This window comes from Rosa chinensis, chromosome 1 (assembly GCF_002994745.2).
Source record: "Rosa chinensis cultivar Old Blush chromosome 1, RchiOBHm-V2, whole genome shotgun sequence".
Taxonomy (NCBI): Eukaryota; Viridiplantae; Streptophyta; class Magnoliopsida; order Rosales; family Rosaceae; genus Rosa; species Rosa chinensis.
The window spans coordinates 44,341,935-44,366,008 of NC_037088.1; the positions used below are offsets into that span (position 1 = coordinate 44,341,935).

Sequence of the window (24,074 nt, forward strand, 5' to 3'; positions counted from 1 at the left end):
CTTTGGAACAAATAAATCAACTTTCTATTGCTCATGGTGAACAGTCCTTGCAGCCAAATCTTCTATATTTTCATTCACTAACAAAAAAACTCAATGAACAAAAATGAAGAGCTCAAAGCCTCGAGCCCCTTGAGCTCATCAATCTCAATCTACATACTTACAACTCAATTGAGTCAAAGAAAAAAAGAAACACCAACCTCGCAACAATCTAAACCTGTACCTCTGAGTATGCAATATAGGGTTCTCCTGCCTATCTAATACACATATGTTACACTCAAAACACAGCTCCAAACTGCAACTGAATGAATCTGCTCAAATTTTAAGACAGGGGCTAGCTAACATGCCCTTGCAGTTTTTGTGCTAGCCCTTGCAGTTTTTGTCCTATTAAGGTATCAGTATCGTCTTAATCCTTTCCCAGTATGGCCTAAAACTATGATTTTATTAGGGGACTTAGCCCATCACCTTCCCAACCAAGCTTGAGCATCTGATCCACCACTTTCAAGCTCAACTGCAACCAATGAGGAGCAAGTATGGTTATTCTAAGTTTAAAAAAAAAAAAATTCAGGAATGAAATTTTAACTCCTATAAGAGTAAAATTATTTAAGAAATCAAAATTTTGACTTACAGCTGGATCAGTGAAAATTATCAACTGTTTATCTGCAGTCGACACCAGAAGGTTTGTATTGTCTGTGTTTAGAGCAAGAGATGTGATCTCCCTTCCTTCTCCCAACTTCAATATATGAAAAACCTGCAGACATAAGTATTACCGGCTTTGTTAACAAGACAGGAACCATTCACTTGTGAAACCTAACATGCATACCAGGTGATATAGGTCAGTAACACTAAATACTCAATTTTGGCATAACATCAAATGGGTATGATCAAACCCGGGGGAGACACATCAGAAATGTACAGTATAACATATGTATCAAAATGCTATCTAGTAGCCAACTCAAACTGATTAAACAGTAAGACACAAACCAAGAAAAAGAAAATTGCATTTCACATACCTTCAGTGTGTGAATATCCAGGAAGCAAATTGAAGGCGATGGAGTGTCCAATCTGTTGATTTCTTCAGTTCCCTCCGACTCCAGTGAAAGATCCTCAAACTCTGTGTTCTTAAGCTTAGAATCCCAGCTGCCGCTGAAGGTTCTATCACTTTCTATAGACAAGTTTATTCCTATCAAAGCACTCCATCCATCAACAGAAATTTCCATACAACTGATGCTACCAGAGACCGGTAACTGAGCTCTGGCAATGAGAGATCCATTAAGAGTAAAGGTACTCAAAGTATTGAGTGTTTTATTCCAAGTCAATACAACTCCCTCAGATGAGAGGCAGACAGCATGGGCCTCCACACCAGGCAGCCTTCTGATCAGCCGACCTCTTCTTATAGAATGCAAGAGCACATCTGATGATTGGGAGCATGAAACAACTATCCCAAGATCTGAGCTCACACAGCAAGAAAGTATTTCCCTCTGGTGGCCTCGAAGAACATGTATGGGGCCTTCAATACGACGCCTCCTGCTTTTGTCTGCCAATATATGTGATAAATTACTATTGCTGGTTGTGCCTGGTGTCCCACTAGAAGACTCCGATACGCTGCTTGAGCGAGAAGTAAATGCTCTATGTACTCTCCAAAGTAAAACAGTAGTATCTCTGGATCCCGTCACAAGGTAGTTGCTATCAGGTGAAAGTCCAAGACAAGTGACTGGAGCGCAGTGGCCAAAGGCTGTCTCCAAGGTTTTTGCTCCATCTGATGAAACTAGCTTGATACTGTTGTCCACATGCCCACCTAGTTACAGGCCAAAAAGAGTATCACTCAGATTAGTCAGATATCAATTTACTGAAAATGAAAAGAGAGACTTAACAGAGCTTAGACACTGTTATCTCCGCATGCCAACCTTGTTTTGAGCCAAACAATCACATATTAATTTATCAGCAAATGAGGTAAATGCTTAACAGCAGTTATTCTTTTTATTTTTAAGAAAAGAGGAACTTAATTAACTTTTAAACAAACTACTTTATATGGATACACACAAAGGAGGATGACAATTAAGTGTTAAACAGACACGCACAAACTAGAATGACAAACTCCTAGTTTACCTTGTCATTTATATGAATAAGTCCCCATCATCCCTAGCATCCTGCAGCCTATTTGAGTCAATTAATGATGTAGATAGGGCTAGCCTGGTATCGTTTTAAGTATTTAGTTTATGTCCTTTAAGATATTTATGCTTGGGCTTATTTGGTCTAGTTATCTTAGGGGTTCTCATATATGTTAGGATTAGTATTGGTATTTTATTTTAGGATTCTGGTAATATCTTTAGCTATAAATACAGGCATTGAAATCATTGTTAGGCAGACTTGAATACGAATAAAAGTTTCCTTTCTTACTCTTGGTTATCGTCCCTCTTAAGATATTCTTGCTGCTTCCCTAGTCTGATTCTTCTATATCCCTAATCTTCCATTTCTCCCCTAAACCCTAATTTCCCCTTCTATCCTAAATCCCTCTAAGTTCAGAATTTGATCCCAATTGGTTACACGATGCTAAATATGCTGCTGTCGCCTACATTTTATAAAACCTTGTATAACGAAACATAAACACGGAAACAATATGCTCCTAAACGCCAAATATACGAAGGAGTATAGAATCTTGGAATCCAAGTTTCATACTCTTTTACTCCCATTGCTTTGCTTTCTTCAGCCTTTTCTAAATTAAGAAATGATCACTTACCAGTGATGACTTCTTTGTCACATGTTATGGAAACTATAGCCGAGCTTCTGATTCCAGACGTAGCAAATGCTAGCGCTTGAGGAAAAAGCCAATCCTCAGAACCAGATCCAGCAGGCCCTTTGAACATACGCATAAATGCTCCACCAGTGGAGCTTGCTGCAGGCTTTCCGTGTTGAAAGAGGAAAGGCATACCTTGACCGTCAGGAGTGTTCGGCTGCCACTTGTGCTGTGCAACATGTGCTGCTGGTGCATGCATATCAACAATTACGACAGTATCTGAAGATGCATGAATACCAGCTGCAGGAAGATTGCAACGCTCAGGAGCAGGAACAGCATATTGTTTGACTTCTTTTGGGTTCCGGAAGATGGTCTGACAAGTCAATCATGAGAAACTCTCAAGAAAAAGGAAAACTCAGCTAATGCATGATAATCCAATACCAGAAATGCTTTTATCGAAAGTAAAACTTCTTCCATCACTGATCCAAAATGTTTTCTTGTGATAGATTGGATAACTTCCAGAAAACAAAAATAGTCTGAAATGTTCGGCTAAGTTCTTTGTTTTCAGAAGATAAAGTTACCTGCAAATGAAGAACATCTGCTAGTGGCATCTTCTTCAAGTGAGGGATGGTAAGAAGTTGCGATGGCGTTTGACCAAAGTATGCAATCTGGTCTTGTGTTGCACGTTGTTGTACCTGTTTTGGGAAAACAAAGGAAAAGGAAAATTTTAATCAACAAATTCAAAACAATCAGACAGATGCCAAAGGAAACTGGACTTACTGGGTCTGATATCTTATCAATATCAACAGTCCCTTCATAGGTAATGTAGAAGAAAACATTATTTGCCAATATAGCTTCTTTGCCACGTTGCTTATACCTGAATATTTTGAACTATTAATGTCACAAAGCTGATATATACAGAGTCACCAAATTATAGAAGATAGAAATAGTGAAACACAAAAGAGAAATAGCAAAAAGGATGAGGAAATAAAATTCCTCATCCAAGAAAAACCTACCCAAATATAAGATCAATCCATTCATGCAAATGTGCAGATACGTGTTCGCTTTCAAGAGCCTTCCGATGCTTATGAATGAAATCAATTGGGTTTTCTGCCCATGGTGGAAGTTTGACAGAACCTGATATGATAATTGCATAGCACAAGAATCAACCTCAATATAATTGACCTCAACAACTGATATGTTCCACCAGCACAATGTACTTGAACGTACCAAGTTTTCCGCCTGTTTGTGTTGTACCAAAATCGATTGAATTTTCATTGGTTAAGATCTCAGGGAGGTAGAACAACTCGGGAACCTAAGGTATATAACATGATAAATTAATAAATCCAAAACAAATGGTTTACAAACCAGTCCAAGTAATTGCAGATTCTTCAATCATACAATTAGGTGAAATAAAACTTTCATAGATGGCCAGACACCATACCAATTCCTTCACATCACTCATGTCTTCAGTAACTCCATTCCAAGTAGAAGCAATATCTGAAAACATCCGATCTGCATGATCAAACTTTCCGCCTTGCAGTTGAATTGACAGAGTTGTAAACGGTTCAACTCTAACAAGATAATATAGCACCTGTAATAAAATAAAAATGTAGGATATTATGGGCAGAGATTATCAGAATCTAAGTTAACCCAATTGACACTAAACTTGATCTCTGTATATATAAAAAATAACAAAAAAAATTAAAGCCATAAAAAATAAAAGTGTAAATAGAAAGCATCAGGTATGGTGAATAGAACCATATATAACAGACAGAATGCAAGTTTCATCACAAAAGCCGTATAAAAATAAATAAATAAATAAATCAAAGAATACAAATCTCATGATAGTGTGGTACTCGTGTTTATAAAATCAATAATAAAAACTTTTGTATTCTTTTCAGCATTCCTGTAAGGACAAAACAACAGGAAATCACTGTCTATCCGATGCCAAATAAAGTTCAAACAACAACAACACATTCTCTCACAGAAGAAATGGTTTCAAGTAAAGCCTGAGCCATTGTGTATCACATGATATTAGCTAGCAGTGCTATAAGCTATGAGAAAGTGTTCATGTTAAACTAAACTCCAGAAGAATATGAAATTAAAATTGTACTATACCACTGTCCAGAGTAGTGCATAATCTTTTATCCTGGGTAAGACAATATAGCATTAACTAAACATAACTTCAAAGAAGCCATATAAGTGAAGTTGATTATATTAGCATCTAGAAAAGGCACATGATTGCTCCTTTACGTAAGTACTATTTATTGGGCTCCATGGGGATTGACTTCTTTTAACGTCTAATAATAAACCGTCAAACACAGATATAATCAGTATAGATTATAGAAGAAGTTTATTTGCAACTGAATGGGTGGAAAGCGATTAAGTTTTGTATGGTAGCTACATCCTTTTCTCCAATTAAATAACACCAGAGTATGATATATAATTCCTTCAAGAAAGAAAAACCTCTAACAAAAGAACCCAAGAATTTAATTTAATGACTATATGTACTTGAAGCCTAATTTTTTTTATTTTTTTATATCTAGAGTTAATGGATATATATATATATATATATATATATATCTAAAACAGGATTTCTTTTATCGATATCTTAAAAAGGATATATATATCACCGATATCATAAGACTTCAAAAGGTATGATGAGAAAAAATAAAAAATAAAACAAGAAGGAGAAGAAGGAGAAGAGCCAAAGCTCAAAGCGAGAAAATTAAAAATAAAATTAAAAAACCTACTGTTCCAGCGCTGGAATAATGAGAACCATAATGGAATTTGGGTATAACTGGGTCCTCGAAGCTGGAATATCTCTCTTGAAATTTTTCCAGACGATCAGAATTCAAAGCACCAACAGGCTGCAAAGGAGATAAAAGACTTATTTAGCATCATAGCCTACCCAATCTAGACCAAAAGAATGCAGTATTCTAATGATACCACCTTTGAAAGGTCTCGATAAGAAGAAGGGTCTGCAAGATCCAAAGTCTTCGAACTGTAATCAGAAAGGATCCATGGGAAAACAGGATACTGAAAGAAATAATAGAAATGTGAGGGGCATATAAACATATTAATCCACATCTATACAAAACTATCCAGATAACTCCACCTGAGTAATATCATTGTAACTACGCCCCGCAAGGGTATTGAGCTGCATGAGATATTCAAAATTGCTGATCTGCAAAGAGGTTGCAATTGTACTAGTTATTTTCTCCTTTTATTTGACACCTACTATATTGTAAAAGATCAAAAAAATAGGAAAACAGGAGCATAGAAGAAAAACTGTAAATGAATTTCTTGATAAGTCAGACTTCAATAAGCTGTGCTCATACCTCCCACCTAGCCCAACGCTCCATAAGCTGTGTTCTCTTGAGAAGTTGTTCAGGTCTCTACAATAACAGATTGATTCATGTTATAAGATGTAATAATCCATATTAAGGCATGAAGTATTTTATTTAGGTCCTAACTTACACCAAGCAAAATAATTCATTTACTAAGTTCTCGAATATAAGCCTTTAATGGTTTCTTGAAAGACATCTCTTAGACCAAAGCATTTTAGCAGCCTCCTAGTTAGTTTGATCTATCCAGATTGGGAAGGACTTTTGTTATCAGAGTCGCCCTCAGTTTGTTGTTCTGTTGGCTCTTGGTAGTGAAGTAGTTATTGTAGACTGAAGATCAACGTTGATTATACTTCCCCTTGATATCTTAGTAAACATTCATAATCATTTGTCAAAATCAAAATGCAAGGCTACAAATTAAGAAATAAAGTTGTCCAGGTCTCTAGAATTATAATAATACAGATTAACACAGGAAGTCTTCCTTCTATCTTGCTTTGGAGAGCTCCATATACAGTACACTAATCAAAGAAATTTTAAATTTTAACATCACATGTGCACACACACATTCATAACTGTCATTTGTATTAAACCTGTATCTACTTAATAACTAAAAATGAAGAACCAAACAATAATAATAATAATAATGTAGTGCATTATGGTAGTGCATTTAAACTTAAGGTAGTGCATTACGTAGTGCTAAACTGCTAACTGCAGTGGAGCAATCCTATTCCAGATCAACTCTATTTACTGTAAGGGCCACACAGAAGCAAACCGCTATTCAATTATACATCTGACAGGAAAAAGCAAGGTGAAAACCTGAGTTGCAAGATATATATTATTCAAATGGGGAGGCCGTGCTTGAACAATAGCTCGATATGCGTTTCTTCGTCCTTCCGTACTCTGAGGAAATTGAAGTTGTGGAGTAAAAGCCACCAACAATATGCATTGGTTAGCAGGAGGATCAAAAGTGTTATGAAATCATCAAAATGGCAACAAGTAGGAATAGATAAAATTCTAAAAATAATAAAATAGATTGCAATAGAATTACCCCAAAATCAAAGAAGAAGTTTGAACGATCAACCAAAAATAGCTCCAGTGCACTTCTTCTTAGGAGATATCTGTAACAAGAATAACCCATTAAAATAAGTTTATATAAGTTAAAAAAGAATCTATTGAAAAATAAAAGGCATGAAGCACAGCATTGACCTCATTCACCTCACTAAAATCAACTCACCTTCGGCTGTATATTTGATGAAGGGATGACATAGACCAGCTACGATCCTTATGTTCTTCTCTCATTTCCTTGCAATCTAGTTCATCCAGTGAACCATTCACATCACTGTTATCAACTATGAAATTTATTCTTCTACTTGTTACCTGAAACAAGACACAGAATACCAAACGTATGAACATACATCATAATAAACATATACAGGAAAATAAAGAAATTGTAACTGGTTCTAAGAATCATTTTAGTAACTAAGTCTTGTATAATATAACAAAATAAACATGTTACCATTTGTTTGACCAATTTCAAAACAAAAATTCTTCAGCAATCACAGTTAATATGCAGGAAACAAAACAACCAAAACTCAAAGAGCAGAACATAAAACCAATGAAGAAGGTATTACTGAAGAGGTATAACCCAAATTAGAGAAGGGAAAACATTTTCCAGCTCAAACCCAGACTTTTCTATTTTAAGTCAACTTTGGCAACCAAAAAGCGCCAAACATGGCCCATTATCATATCTCCATGAGATACAATCAAACTTATAATTTCTAACAGACGTAGCATTTTAATGATAGTTATTAACATCAACCATAAAGTAATAAGGAAGTTGCTTCTTTGAAACCAAGAGGATTGCCCAAAAGAGACTCTCGATCTTCTTTTCGACAGAAATATAGAAAATTCAGGAGGAGTTATAGCAAGTAAATCTATAGCATCTTAGTTTGATGAGAACATTCTGATGAGATAGGTGGAAATTTTGTTAGTTCTAGTTTCATGCACTGGCTCTCAAGTTTAGTGCAGAAAGCTAAGAGATTTTAGATCATAGCTTACAGATAACAAATTTAGATATAATAAAAATTGAAACACACACATTGACTGTATAAGAAGTATGTCACAGGTTAGGAGTGTCAGACTTGCCTGAAAAGTTCCACTTATAACCCTCAATGGGCGAACCATTGACGAAGGAAGCTCAAGAACAATTCTTTCATCAAGTTCACTAGGAACATATCCAGCCGCAATTGGTGACGAACTTTGGACCAAGCCTGGTTCACCAGCAACTTGAGTATCATCAGATTCAGCAGGTGCCAGCAGGCTTTTCTCAGCTGTTTCAGACAGTCGTGAATGATTCTCTCCACTCTCTTCCATACCATACGGTCTACCATCCATATTTTCAATCTCCCCTTGTTCATCATCTTCGTTTACTGCCTCCACGGCAATTGCTTCTGCTGCCAAAATAGGAGCATTTGAGGAACTTATGACATTTTCCTGTTCTTTTGTCTTAATAGGATCCTCAAAATTGGCAGCAGCACCAAAATGGTCAGAACCTTCGTAATTCCTCCTCACACATCGTCTCATCCTAGAAGAACTTTCCATAAAATCTAGCTTCCAGAAAACCTAAAGAATATTTTAGAAATATGTGTTTTAGGTATTATGAACACAGATAATTCAAAAAGATATAAAAGAGTAAGTTATAGAAGAACAAAAAATGATATCAAATATAGATGCACGAACACGTGAATACTATGTGACATCTCATGTAAGAGGAAACACCAGAGGTTTCCTACAAAAACACGAGGTAGCATAGCAGAAAATATTGGATAACTGCAGCATACAGAACAATAATCTCACAAAACATACAGGTGATTGATTGCATAATTGGTCTCCAGATGGCCCAAGAAGACACTTCATCTCAATCAAGCAATGCATGAGCTTGCGCCATGCACGACTTCCTTTGCCCAAACGATGACGAGTTATTAGATCAACTTGAGAACGTCTGTCAACCTGGAGAGAGGGGGAAAAAATCTCATTTGCCAACTTAAAAACTCTTTTATCAAAAAATAAATTAATAAATTCTCTCTCAAAAGAGTAATAAAAATACAGATGAAAAAGCACGAGTGGAACCTCAGATCGTTGGATGTTTCTTGCTAAAGCAAAACTTGCCACAAGAACAGCAATAAATTTATACGATAAAGCATTAAAATCTTTTCCATAGACTGATCTGGTATCAACTGGCTGCAAACATTCCATCCAGGCAACTTCCATTGCTTCAGCAATATTCCATCTCTTCACACGCTCCATGTCACCAGCACTCCTCCGCTGTGCAGATGTGGCCATTGCCACAGCACTAAGGCCCCTTCCAGAACCGATTTTATTATTACGTTCAAGATCACGTGCTGCAGCCAAGGCAGCAGCTTTTGCAGCGGCCTTATCCTTTGGTAGAGCTGGGGCTTTTTCAGGTTGCTCTAAAGGTTTTTGGAAGCTCGAAAATGTGTGAAGCTTATTAGTTTTCCGCTCAAGCAATGAGGAATCACGCCTAAGTTGAGAAGTTGTCGGAGGAGCTGGAGTTTCTCCACCAGAGGCACCAGCAGCTATCATTGCCAGTGCCATTGCAGCAGGTGGTGATGCAAAAGCAGCGGCCCAAGCTGGAGAGATCATTGCAAGAGCAGCCTGAAGGAAGATGGTGCAAATGTATAAAGATAATGGAAATGGAGCAAGACATTTACAGACAGTAAACTCCATGAGAAACAGATAGCGTCAGCTACTTGATCTAAGACACAAATCATAATACTCACAATGATGAGAAGACAACATTTCCATTTCCAATTGTATGTGCACGAATAATTCATTAATGACCATTTACCAACAGAAAAACTAAATAGATAAGTAAAGAGACAGACCTCTATTGGAAGGGCATCAGCAGCCAATGCACGGTCTTCAACCATAAGAGGATTCAGACCATCAGCAGTTGCAAGTTCATGAATTCCAGCCAAAATTGGCCGCCACCTCCTCAAAACAGCAACAAATGGAGGTACAATGGCCTCAAGGTAAAGTTTACGGAGAGGCTTTCCATCCCTGCCAACAGCATGATATAACTGCAAGATACAAGCCAAACTAAGGTGACAAAAAGAATACCAATTGGTATTCAAGAAAACCCTGGAGTAGAAGTCAAGGGAGCAATGCAAAGACTTTATCATACAATTCTAACATGCAACGAAAGATGACAAAGGATAAGAGCGAAGCTAACACCTAATAATGTCACAAAAATTGAAGGGTACTAACCTCAGAATAAAGAACACAGGAAGCAACCAACACTCTCTGCCTCTTGGAATCAGAAATTGGCATGTTTAGAACAGGTGAAAGCACACTGCAAAATCAGTAACATGAATTAGAATGTGACATTTGGCGAACATGCACACAAGGAATCAAACTTCGTTTTGGTATACTGTTGCAGTTTGTACGCAAATGAAAATATCCAGATATTTTCTGAAGCATCAAGAACATTTAGAAATCATTGTGGGAAGCATGGAAAAGCACAGTAGGAAAATGAGTGCAAATAAAAACTAAAGTGTACGAGATGTTTAATTGAGAATGATTGAGACTCATTCTTGTTCTTATGAAGATGAAACTTGCTTACAAAAGAAATAAAGGGTGTATTTGTAAGTACCATGAAAATTTGGAGTGAAGTTCAACTCTATGAATGGGACTAAATATGGCTACAAAAATAGAAAACAAATGCAGAACTCAAACACTGTGAATAGCTGAGAAGAACCACCCAAATCCACCCAGTTCATTTTTTTTTTTTTTTTTTTTTTTTTTGGGTGGGGAGAAGAAACAGAAATTGTATGGAGAAAAGGGGCATAGTACAATAGAGGACAAGAAGTCCTCAAAACAAAACTATAACACTTAATACAAGCAAGAAACACCACGACTTCTAAAGAACGTCCATCAAGTCACTGCAGGTCCAAGCAAGCAATAAGGCTGAAGGAAATAATTTTTAAACTTAAAGGTGACTGATGCCAGAAACAAAACTCGATCCCCGAGCTCTTCACAAAAATTTAGTTTCTCTTAGAAAGACACATTCGGAAAAGAGATTCTGGTTAAATTACCTCCACAGCAATGCTGATCGTGGTTTCCTCCCATCTGATTTCCCAACATCTATGCTTACATTGCTCATAAGCATGCTCTCTTCACCATCATCTTCTTCTCTCATCGAAAGAAGTGTCATTCGGAGCATGCATAAGAATGGTTGGTCACTGTCCAACAACTGATAGAGTGCTGCCATGCCTCCCATTCCAGTACCAGATCCACCACCTATGCCAAGTCCACCACCAAGTCCCGAATCATCTAATAGTAAAGCTTGGAGCATTGCAACAGACTTTTTCACCAAAGGAAGCTCAATCCAGTTTCCGTTTGCATCCTTCTCTAGTGCAGCCATCCAAGATTCCCTACCGCTGCCACCACCACCAAAGGCTGCTGTGTTTGAAGGAATGCCTACTCCATACCACAATCTGCTCCTATACTTCCACCCCATTGCTAGATCCGCAGTACAGCTTCCATATGATACAAAAGCACATGAAACAGACCCATAAGGCTCAGCCGCTGCTGCAGCAGTAAGACGTTCCATCACTGCTGCAGATACTTGACCATTTGCATCAGCCATTGAAGCAAGAAGCTGATCCAAATCACAAGTGCAAGTCCCATGAGTAAAAATATTAAAGTGTAGGACAAAAAGAATCATAAGAATAGGTTAACAAAATTCAAATTTGACAATATGGCCTACTTAGCAAAGACAACAGAATACTACATACATCAAGAGGAAGTCCCCCAGAATCACTAGATAAGGATTTGCGATCACCCAAAGCCCCAAATGAATCTCCACCAACTGTATTCGATGAATTTGACTGGTTATTGAGGGGAGATACAAGAGAAAGGGGAGATGGAGAACTATCTGTTGCACGTGAAACAGAAGACAGTTTGCACTGTAACCGTAAATGATCCTCAACAAGCATTAGTATCACTATTGCATTCTCTACTAATGCTACAGAAAGTTGAGCCACATTTTCTGCTTCTGCCTTGGCATCTTTTGGTGATGAAGTCCCTGATGCCACATTAGCAGATGCCGCAGCAATAACTTGAGTCTGCAGTGAAGCAAAGCTGGATGTAAACATGATTGACTTTTTCTTCTCAATTAGACAACTTGAAGAAAAAAGCACAACATATTCTAATTTTAAAAACTAAAAGATGAACTGGAAATGACTATAAAAGAAGAGTAAACAGGGAAATACCTGTATCTGTGAGTGTGGGCGTGTGTGGCAAGAGTGAGTGGGAGAGAGAGAGAGAGGGAGAGAGAGAGATGACCTAAGATGTATATTTTTATTTTTCATTATTATTATTTCTCTATTTGGAGGATAAGAGTTTAAGATTATGAGTAGAGCTCAATGATGATACAGTAGCTAACAGGTTAAAAATGAAGGTTACCTGAACCTGGAGTTCTCTAGCTGCGAAGTCCAGCAAACCACCTAATAGCCTCCTTTTAAATATGGGTAATGATTCCTCGCGCCTTCCAAATATGAAGCATATAAGTTATAACTCATTAAAGTTATCAATCAATAGCTATAATTGCAAGGTGAACAGAAACTACTAAATGTTAATGATATTGTCAGGGCAGATGGAAATGTATTTTGAACCTTGAACAACAATTGAAACACTAAGATGGTTTTGCTTGACACAATGGAATGGCTACGCTTTAGAAACTGTTTCAATGATACCAATAAAACACCACCTAATTTTGATGAAGCTTGACAAATCATCATATTTCACATTCTTGGAAAACATAGAGTGACCAGAGATATAGCATGATACCTAACCCGTTGGTCTCCGGTGCTTGATCCACCCACTATAGAAAGCCACTCTGCACAATGAATTGTAGCTTCAATATCCTGTAAAGGGGAAATGATAGCAATATGAATGAAACTGATTAACTAGAACATAAGTAACTGTAACCAGCATGACAAGTTTGCATACATTGATATAAGCACAGGTAGGATACACGGAAAGTCTAAATGACTGCAAACATGGGATAATCACAATTGAACCCCCTATTTAATTCGTTGTTATGTTCTTCTATGACTTGGTCTATTTCAGTGGTCCAATTCTGGGAATGGCACAGCCCAATCAGCCAGTTTGTTAGTCACTGACTTGGGCATCCATGGACCACTGAAATAGACAAAGTCATAGAAGAACATAACAACGAATTAAATAGGGGGTTCAACTGTTCAAAACATATTATTGTTCGACTTACGAAAGCATGCAACAGGGATCTAGGAAATAATGGAGAAAAACAGTGAGTTATTGAAGAGCAAAAAGTACTCATGAGAGACCAAAAATAACATGAGTAGAACTACTGAGGAAAGAATATGAATTAGGGCCCAAAGTAAAGTAGCGGGAAAGAACTCGTATTGAGGGCTCAAAGTAACTTGGAAATCAACTCATCATTCTTTATCTTCCTTATATCACAAGGGAGGGAGTAGAGGAGTAAAGCTTAGTTCAGTTTACTTGAGTTCATGTGTTTCCATTTTCTTATAAAGCATACTCTATTCAAAATAAAGACTAGAACTACATTATAGGGACAGTAATAAATATTATATTTGAACAATGCGACAAAAATTTAATACCCAAAAGCAAAAACGGAAGGGAGGGTCAAGTTTTTTGGTTAAAAATGGAAGCCCATACGGATGATAAGAACCTAACTCTCCCAATGCCCATCAACCCCCACTCCTATGTAGCCTTCAGATATCTTTTTAATCCTTTCAATCCATATTACCCAAACCACACCCATGACACAGCAACCCCACAGCCGTTTGGCCTTTTGCCCTTTACTGAAAGCAGATCAATCATGACCACTTAACAGACCAGCTAACTCTGAAGACACAAAGGTATTATCATATTCTATTGAAGGAATATTTTCTAACTTTGAGATTCCAAAATTGACAACATTTTAAATGTTGTCTATTCCGCACAATCTTCAATTTCTTCCGGAGCTAGTATTTCCAGGGTACACATAATCTTTTTATATGAACAAAAGTACAAATGTACAATGCAGTGATGGTTAGAACAGCCAGTCCAAGTAAAACTTGAGTCAAATACCGAGAATAACATGACATACACCACAAACTATGTCAAACAGCGGAATGGTCTGTGCAATTTTGGATGCAGTATAATGAGCAAAAATCAAACACTATATGCAGAATGCCAAAAGTCTACAAATACACCACCACTATCATTAATAGGTCAAACGATTAAAGAATAAGAAACAAATATAAAACTAACCTTCCAGCCATCCTTCTGGCGCATGGAATGCTCTAACATTATAATCAGGAAGTTGTGTATGAGGTCTTCTATGTCTCCTGATCTTGCAGAATCAGAATGTTTGCTTGCACCCATCTGTAAAAATAGATCACATAAGATTTGAAACATGTCGTTCCTGGATCTCCAATTGAATAAAACAGGTAAGGTTGACGCCACTAAAGGTCAAAAAAAAAAAAAAGCATTCTTGTTGAAACTAAATGTCATATTTCAAACATTTCAGTTGAACAAAAGGTAGTATTGGGCTAATCATATTCCTCCAAGGATAGAACCGTAAACCCAAGAACTTCCCTCCCTTAATAAATGAAGAGATGACCACTAACCCTAGAGGCTGTTGGTGTGTTTCACACTTTAATTGCAATGCTTAGGGCAAATCAATAATGATTACTTTAGAATGAGGTTAGAAACGTTACCTCATAGTTAGAGATGAGAACCTCAAGAATCCATTCAGGCCATTCCTCCATGTTTGTAAGACTGCTTCTATTTTCTGACTGACTGCAAGCCAAAAACAGAAGATCCTGAAATCATATAGAAAGAAACATCTCAGAAAATGAAATAGAATATCAAGGAGGATTTAACAAGGAAACCTATGTAAGCAAGACATACAGCATGTTGTACAAAATTCTAGCATTTATAATAAGAGCCTTTTAGAACATTAAATTTGAGAAGCCTCAAAATTGTTATCTTTCTCAACTAAAATTTCATATTTCCCCAAGCGCATGCAAGCTGCTTCACTGCTCATGAGGCAAGGCATGGATGCATAAGCATTTCCGGTTCCAAATTTTAAAATTTAAATTACATGAAATTAATTTAAAATTTACTAATAAAGTTTCAAACCTTAGGAACCTAAAATGTCATAATTAAAAAGCAATGTGTACATAATCATAAAATCAAAATTAATCCACAAAATTCAGATAAAATCCCTAAATGTATAATATATCCTTTTGATACAAATATAAAATAGGGCCCTATAAAATAATATCCGGATATGAAGAAACTCTGTCCAGTATTCTATCTGAGGTTTCTATTCACAGATTCCTCATACCCCATCAAATATTTCTACATCATGTGGTCAAAGACTCACGAGTCACAACCATGACACCTATATGTTTAAAGCTGAATTTCATCAAAAGCAAAAGTTACAATCAGCAATTAGTTGAAAATTTGCATTTGGTTGCTGCAGCCCACACCTTTGGAAATATTGCTGAAGCCACTTCATTTAATTAAGGATTGCAACCTCAATCTACAATTCTTTAGATTAAAAAGTGCATCATTAAATTACAAACATACCCTAGCAAATCACATAGTGCAAGTTCAGGTGTGACCGTGTGACTAAACATTTGCATGCACCACTCATGCAAGTATTAAAATTCTGCCTGTTCATTCTTATTACGGACAATTCTCATTGAATAGCCAACCCAGTAAACAAAAACACAAAAGAATTTGGAAACATAAAAGCGATACCTGTAGCGCTCGGGTTTGAAAAGCCTTGGGTGCATATGGAAGTGACCGCAAGAGAACCAAAAGAAGTTGCAAATGTTCAAATTGATGACCAGAATCATAGAAGTTCAACCCCTCATCAGTTGAAGAGGCATTTATCTGAAAAGTAAAAGAGAAATTATGTTTACATTTTCTCAATGTATAATCTTTTTAGCAGGCACGAATATCAAGTGAAACCAAGATAGCTCTTAAGCATAAACAATCTACTCTTACAATTTACTTTACAAGAGGTAAAAGGCATATACAGGTATTCCATTTTGCAGATACCATTTTGTTTAATTGTCTGGTATTATGGCACCGAGTGTTTCATCAGTCATAGTGTAGTTCAGGTTGGGCTTCAGTAGTTTGATGGACTTCTCATTTATACATTTTTTTTTTCAGCAAGGTTTATGTTTCTTATAAGAAAATAAAAAATAAACCAACAAGACCAAAAAAACAGGAATAAATTCAAAATGTATCAGGAATAAATTTATCATGATGACAACAGCAGACTAAAGCTCAAGAATACTGTAAGATAAGGCCAAGGGTCAATCACCACATAAGAGTATAAGACTATGGCAGTGAAGCACTCGTGCAAACTAAAGTAATAGACATGCAAATAACAATGTTGGATTTTAATCATGAAACATGAAGTCTTAAATCATAAGCCCAGAAACAAGCATGTATATCATAAATACTGAACTCAATGATTAGAACTCTAATGTCAGGCAATTAGCTTTTACCAAGAGATCATATGAAAGGCATTAAAAGGCTTATACAGCTTCTTTTGCAGGAACAAATTGTTATCATAAAAAAATTCCACTGGAACATACAAACACCAAAAAATAAGCAGTCTTACCGACGCCCCCAACAATGCTGCATACACATTACTGGTCAATAATCGGTTTGGTGCTGCTTGGAAAGCCTTTTGTAAAGCAAAAAGTAAAAGGGAAACTTTATCTTCAAACATGCCACCCCCTCCATCATGCAGTGCACTTCCTAAAAGGTTGTTAGTCATATCCGAGGAAGCAGTTGAACCAATTTTCAAGTACCCAAAAGCAACTAAAGCACCTAAGAGCCCGATGATTCGGGCAACAACCCCATCACTTTTATCAATATTGTAAACATTATTCCTTGCATTATCAGCACTAATTGAGAGAGCTATACCACCCAGATTCTTTATAAATGTACTTTCTGAAGCAGAAGTCATTCTTGCAATGTTCAACTCAGGAGAAACAGAAATCGGACTGCTAGCTCCATCATGGGATTGGGATTCAACAACTTTCTCATGCAAATTTTCCTTTTCCTTTGACAATTCTACTTCATCATCCTGATTCTTTTCAGAAACTCCCCCAACACTACCATCTTGCTCAGGTGGCTGGACTGACAAAACTTCATCAGTCTTGGTCATGGATTCTGGAACACTGTAGTCACCCACTTTGGCTTCTCGTTGCAACAAAACAAGAAGGGTCTCTACCCCACCACAAGCTATAAATGCCTCTGCAAATGTCTGAGCTCTTGATGTATTTGGCTGTACCACCAATCTATAAATCAGATGCAAGACCCTTGCAACCTGCAAGAAGAAAGCTTTTATTATAGCCACATATCAACATAATCCATTATGCATAAAATATCTCAAAGGCCATATTTTTTATTATTACAAATTTGAAAATAAGATGGCAAGATAGAAATCCAATCATGCAAAAGTTTTTCATTAAGAGAAAATGTAGTAATATGGTTTAGAATTTATGAAAATAGTTCGGTGAGGCAAAATGAAATACTTGGTCATCTATTGCAGTGAGAGGCTAAGGTAGGGTTTGTTCGTGGAATGGGATTCTCATCTTAAGGGTATGGAATGTCGCATTCTCATTCCAGTGTTTGGAAACATTGGAAATGAAAATCATGTTATTCGAATACCAATGGATTCATTGTCCAAAAGTATAAATATAAGTGTGTAACTGTCATTGTAATGGAAATGGGATGCAAAACGCCATTTTGTGGGCTCTAATACCTACGGGAATGGGAAACAGGGCCTTCCACTGTAATGTTTTCCCTATCAGAATCGGAAATGGAATCCCCTACCCCTGCCAACAAAACAAACGTTACCCAAGATCTCAAGGGTCTAAATTTTCTTTCATGTCTCCATTCAAAAAAAAAGGCCATTGGTTCTGAAGATATCAATATCAAAGCTGAGTGAGCTTCTTTGTTATATTTCTGAGAATTTTATTCATAAGAAAAATAAAATAAAAATAGTGAGGCATGGGCATTTCTGGAAGTCTCAAATCTGTAAAGATTTTTCCTTTTATTATATGAAACACAATTCCATTAATAAAACCAAAGAACCTGTAAGACTAATAAAAATCCTAAAACTGATCCCCGCTCCCCTCTTGTGTGATACTGCAATATCCCCTGAATATGCTGACTTGTGTAATAAAAGTTCCAAGTGTCACAATAAGCAAAGAAGCTGACTTGTGTGATACTGTAATATCACCTGAATATGCTACTCTAATATTATAAGCTCCAAATTAAAATACAATTGGCAGGTTTTATTTGGCCGAAAACAATTTGCCAGTTCTAAAGCTACTAGAATTTGGTGTTGCACAAACAAACAAGGATCCATTTCAAAGATCAAACTTATCATATGTGTTTCCATCTTATCGGTAGGGTAATATTATCGTTCTACTTTAAAAGTTCAAAATAAAAGGAAATAAAAAATTATGAAACCAAAGTATTATTCTTCATCACATAACCTAACACCACTACAGTTGATATCTATCTAAAAAGCATTAGGATATCATATAGGTTGAAAACCACAAACAGGTATGAAACATTCACAAAGAAATAGAAGTTGCAAAGGAGAGGCTACAATACAGACCATAATGAGATGTAGTCACACCATTATGTAATTGTCTAGGAAACTATCTTTTGCAATTGTGTTTACCTGATTGGGTTGTGGGCAGTCAACCATGAACCCCAGTAAACAACGAACGTCATCTGAAGCCAATGAAGGAGGTGCTGCTACTAGAAGAAGTTCAATAATGACCAAGAGTTCATCAACCAAAGCATTCACCTCACCCACAGGCCGGCTTGCCTCATGAAGTGAAAGAGAAAAAGTATTCACTGAATCCTTTTCGCGAATTGTCCAATAGCATCTTCTGCAACTGTCAAGAAGCATCTGAATGGCATTAGCATCTCGCATTACTGATGACTCTGTAAAAACCATGTCTGCAAGTGATGACAGAAGCTTCTTTTGTAGCCCATAGTTACATAAGCTCCAAACTTTTAGATCCAATAGCAATGTACTGAAAAGCTGCACCTTGAGTGCATAGTTCTTCTGCTGAGATTGACATAGTGATAAAACGGACGCAACAAGCTCCTCATCGCCCACACCATTTTGTTTTCCAGCATAAAGTGAAGACAAAGTTTGCAAAAGATAGTTCAAGATTCTTGACAGAACCTCAGGCCCTTTGGTACGACACAACTCTTCACTGTTCCAAGGGTGTCGAATAGCAGTGCTAATTATTCGGAATATCGGAGCAGCAAGAGCAGTGGTAGCCAAAGACAAAGAGGGATTCCCTTGTTGTGGTTCAAGGGTATCTTTATCCACATTGCTAACTGCTAAAGGAAGTAAAGACATAGGACCCCCATAGGAAAAGGCCCATAGAGCTGCTACAGGCCGCACTCGTGTAGCAATATGTACCTGCCCAAGAACCTCTGCTGGTCGTCGAAGCATGCCTGAAAAACCATTAATAGCAAATTAAATAAAAGACAGTACACCACCAAGGTGTTTGATGTCAAGATGGATGCATCATTGTTAAAATCACATGCTTATTCATATAGAAGAAGAAAAATGAAGAGCAAGAAAGAGAGATAAAGCAGAATTGGGAGGAGAGGAAGAAAGAGGCAAGAAAAGGAGAGGTATTAAAAGCTACATGGAGGAGAGGCAAGTTTGATTGTTCAATAACTAATTTTTAATATAACCAAACGGAATGTCCATAACTGTATTGAGGTGAAATTAGTAAATTGCTCCTCTTATCTTTCCTTTCCGTAAACTCCTTCTCATACAAAAGTATTTTCTTTAAATATCTAAATTTCCTCGTTATATCCATATTTAATTTCTCCTTGTTTTCTTTCCTTCCTCATTTGACACCCAAACATAGTGTTAAGGCACATGACCAAATCCATAATCCATTATAGTTTTATTTTATTCAGAATGACATTGATTAATATACAGAACTTGACCTGAGGCACCACTCGGGGAAGCATCTGGACAGAACCGCCCGCTGAGCAAACTGGGGTGGTAGAAAAGGTGAATGAGTCCTCCAATTTCTGCATCCAAAAGTGAACTTTCCTCTGCCATATTTTGCACTTCCATGTTTGTTGCTAGCCATGGCAGCCCTGCCCCATGACCAAAAGAAGGAAGTGCATCCCCTCCCCTAGAAGCCAAACGTGACATCCTTTCTGGACCAATTGGTTCCTTAAAAATATAAACAGGCCCCATCTCAGCAAACAAAGGGCATTGACGGCGACGACGTTGTAATCCAGCCATTGTAGCAGGAGGATTTGTCCCAATGCAGCAAAATGCAAGTGGCTTAGAGATCCGGGGGAACTCAAAAGGTCGAGTTTCGTACAGCGAACCATCAATATACAATCTTAATTCACTGTCTGCTTTCCCAAGCAGCCCTTGCTTGCAAGTATGCTCTAGACCAATGAAGTACCAGCATTGCGGCTTGAATGCATGCGTAAAATGTAATGAAGATTTCTTACCCTTTCCACTACCACATTCGACCACCAAAAACTGTGCGTGGAAGTATGCCTCTAACCCCTGATTGTCAGCAGATAAGAAACTGAACAACCGTGGCATGTGTGCTGTGCCTTCACCAGCAAGTGCACTGGCAGCAGCAGCAGCCGACATTGCCGACGACTTTCCTGATTTGGCAGCAGCAGCTGCAGCAATCGCTGCTGCAGCAGTTGCTGCATTCAATGTATCTGCAAATGATTCAATGTAAATCCATGTTGCAAACGCATACCCATTGGCAAATGGCCAACGGCTTTCCCCTGGACCAAGCAAACCTGAACTTTCACCATCAAACTCAAAAGTACATGCAGGTCCCCTCGACTCCTTTCCACCCATTGCCTTCTCCAGTGCAAGCATTAATCGGGTTGCCCATACTGTGGTAAGCGTTCGAGTAATGACTTGAAACCATCTGTGCATATCAACTACACTAAGTGAATGCCCTGCTAAATGTTGAATGCAGTAACATAAGGGAGTTCCATCCCATCTCATTTGCTCCGTTGAATTAACATCCTGCATAAAAATCTTCTCTGCTGACCTTAATAGAACTCCTAATAAACCAGCCATTGAGCACATCGCTCTGTTTCTTGTACAAGCCCGTAATATTGCAAGCAGCCCCCTCACCATTCGTGTGCGAGGGGACATGATAGCATGACTATCACCAAACCCAGGAAGCGAGGGAATAAGTTCGCCTGCTACAATGGCAGCTCGAGAGTTTAGCATCACGCTAGGAGGATTGTTATCCTCATCTTCTTCATAACTTTCAACACCACCCATTGTTGCAATAAGCGAATCAACTACCAAGTAAGCAATGCTCTCCATTTCCTCCCCAGTTCCAAAACTCTCCACACCACTAACAATATTCTTCAGTTTGTCCAAACTTTCAGGCTTTCCCATGATGGCAGAATCCACCAAATGTAGTAACTCCGGAGATACATTGGGCATAACAGGTTTCTGCCTTGGTTTTGGGGGTGAACTAACAGGAGAATAACCTGCATCCCCATAATAAGAAGAAGAATCAAAACTAGCAGCCGACATAGATGTGTAGTTAGAGTGACCAAATTGACTGTCCTGACGTGGGCTCCAGGTAGACTGATCATCATGCATTTCATCAACCATAGAAGTATCGAATTCTGATGTAAAAGCCTGTGAGGCAACTTCAAACCCACCATATGATTGTCTGGCATTGTCTGAATTTGATGACCGATTTGATTCCACATGACTGCTATGAGATGCACCAACATTCTTATCTTGTTCTTTCAAGTTGACCTGCTCGAATTGGTCTTCATCCAAAACTTTAGGTACAGAATCTGTTACCTGCAATGTTACACTATTCCGTCCTGCATCAGCTTTACCATCAGTATTAACGGTAGCTTCCTGTGGAGATGGATCAACATTTTCCTGTACACCACTAACCAGCTCATGATTATTTGTATCCTTCCTGGAAATATTTTCAACCTCCTTCTTCCTCTCCTCTTCTTCTTCCATTGTTATACAAACACATACACTGAGCTACCTAGATATATATATATATAGAAAGAATGAGACGTGCATATCATCAGAGTCAAACCTGTGAAACACATAAGTTAAAATATTTAAATGATTCTCCCAGTTTACATGAGAAAGTAAAGTTACTAATTGGCAGTAAGTAAGTAACTAAAATTTGAGCTCAAAGGTACTAAAGCACTGATAAATCCAACAAAGTCATCCAATTTCCACCTATAGTGCCACTAAAGAAGAATAAAAGTTTGGGATACTCTAATCAATTTAAGAACACTTCCAACATGCAAATATAAAGAGATGAAATTTCGCTGCTGGCTACAAAATTCCACCGAAAACTTCCAAAAAAGCTCTTAGCCCTCCCATCACATAGACTTATCCACTCGAAACGTTCTTTTTAATAGGAAACAATCCAACTTATTAACTCTCCTGCTGCTCTACTTATTGTGCCAACTTGGTTTCATTTTACGTAATCCTGGTTTCGGGGTCAGTCCATTAGATCATTTACTTACTGAAATAGATTACTATCTTCAACTTAGTTAATCCGAGTTTCTTCGATTTCACAGCCATGCACCATTTACTCCAAAATTTCCAAGTCTTTATCTACAGTCAAATACAGAAAAGAATAGAGGCTTCCTTCCAATCAAGGAGGTAAACAAGTACGGATTTTACAGATCTACCTAAGGAATCAACACAGTCACACATACACGAACTCACAAAATCTAGATACATTCACATTCACTCGGTTTGAACTATCGAAACGAAGATCGACCTCGCCGTGCATTGCGGTTTCTTCAACGCAGCAGATCGATCTTGTTCATCACACTACTGACCAAATCGCATGTACAAAAAACCAACACACCTAGCAACTATTCAAGCTTACTATAGCTATAGCTAAAGAAATGCGTATCAAAATGCACAGATCAGATGGAAATGCCGATTGATTTAACCTAACAAGGAAAAAATGGAGAAAGTGCGTCAACGATGGAGGAGATGAAATCGATTACCTTGATGATATGATCCGGTGGAGAATGGCGATGAGGTTTTGCAGCGATTTGTTGAATCGGGGAAAGAAAATGAAAGAAGGGAAAAGATTAGGGAGAAAAGGAAAGAGATGTTGCAGAAAGAGAAGGCGAATTGGGCGCGCAGGAGATGGTGGATTTCGCAGGTAATAACTAATAAGAGTGTCTGTGGGTCTTGTGGTTGCTTAGTCAAAAATCAAAACAATGAAACCAAAAACTAATAAAAAATGATAATAAAATTATTCTCTTTTTGAGAGGGGAAAAAATAATAATTTTATTATTAATTACGATTTATTAAATCCTTCAGTAATTGTCATTACTCAAGCCTTAATGGTCATTGCATACTCATCCGCTGCCATTAGCGAATAATGAAAAGATGTTGTGGGGACACCATGATGGTACATAAGTATACATTGCTTGTTTATACAATTAGTTGCTCACTTAATTAAGCGAGCCCATAAACTAAGGTAGCAAAAAGTTAAAGTAAAAACTATACTCATTAGTGCTTATTAAGAACTAACAAGCATAGGTCCCTAGAGAAATAGGAAATCATTAGAAAACAAAAACTAAACTAAAACTAAAAAAGAGACTCAAGACCAAAGGACAGCCAGCCTAGGCCCAACCACCCAACAGCTAGGCCCAGCCATACCTACTCTCCATAGCCTGCACCTTCACATTCCACGCAGCGACCCTCCGCCGACGTCATTGCACCGACTCGCCTCAAACCACCATCCTACTTCAGGAAAGCCCACCAGCGAGATGATGAAGATCGTTCCGTAACACAAGTCGACCCAAACCCAAAGCAGGTAAGGATATTTGCA

At 37.7% G+C, this 24,074-nt stretch overlaps 1 protein-coding gene across 2 annotated transcripts; it reads right to left on the reverse strand.

Annotated features, from left to right (window-relative positions):
- Window position 1: 1 nt before the first annotated feature.
- LOC112178499 (BEACH domain-containing protein C2) lies at window positions 2-23,439 on the reverse strand. 2 transcript variants are annotated; one of them, XM_024316644.2, is made up of 32 exons: window positions 23,239-23,439; window positions 20,179-22,247; window positions 18,878-19,671; window positions 16,796-17,509; window positions 15,922-16,056; window positions 14,871-14,975; window positions 14,422-14,535; window positions 12,955-13,031; window positions 12,571-12,652; window positions 11,901-12,230; window positions 11,199-11,764; window positions 10,372-10,456; window positions 9,990-10,184; window positions 9,214-9,759; window positions 8,950-9,093; window positions 8,230-8,706; window positions 7,319-7,461; window positions 7,133-7,202; window positions 6,901-6,984; window positions 6,079-6,135; window positions 5,856-5,924; window positions 5,690-5,776; window positions 5,491-5,607; window positions 4,179-4,328; window positions 3,965-4,049; window positions 3,751-3,871; window positions 3,515-3,611; window positions 3,316-3,429; window positions 2,738-3,107; window positions 1,011-1,795; window positions 626-748; window positions 2-508 (listed from the first exon to the last, which is right to left on the reverse strand). In XM_024316644.2, exons 2-32 carry the CDS (start codon window positions 22,217-22,219, stop codon window positions 431-433), a joined length of 8,955 nt encoding a protein of 2,984 aa, XP_024172412.1. In that variant the 5' UTR covers window positions 22,220-22,247; window positions 23,239-23,439; the 3' UTR covers window positions 2-430. The 2 variants fall into 2 exon arrangements, with proteins under 2 accessions (XP_024172412.1, XP_024172407.1); XM_024316639.2 differs by having other exon boundaries at window positions 20,179-22,301.
- Window positions 23,440-24,074: the final 635 nt, after the last annotated feature.

Bases quoted from the DNA above. Each gene is read 5' to 3' on its own strand.
- LOC112178499 (XM_024316644.2), bottom strand. From the start codon at position 22,219: ATGGAAGAAGAAGAGGAGAGGAAGAAGGAGGTTGAAAATATTTCCAGG. The intron at 13,032-14,421 runs GTTAGTTTTATA...TCCCCTTTACAG, and splicing joins GCCAGAAGGATGGCTGGAAG to GATATTGAAGCTACAATTCA. The intron at 509-625 runs GTAAGTCAAAAT...CATTGGTTGCAG, and splicing joins TAATTTTCACTGATCCAGCT to TTGAGCTTGAAAGTGGTGGA.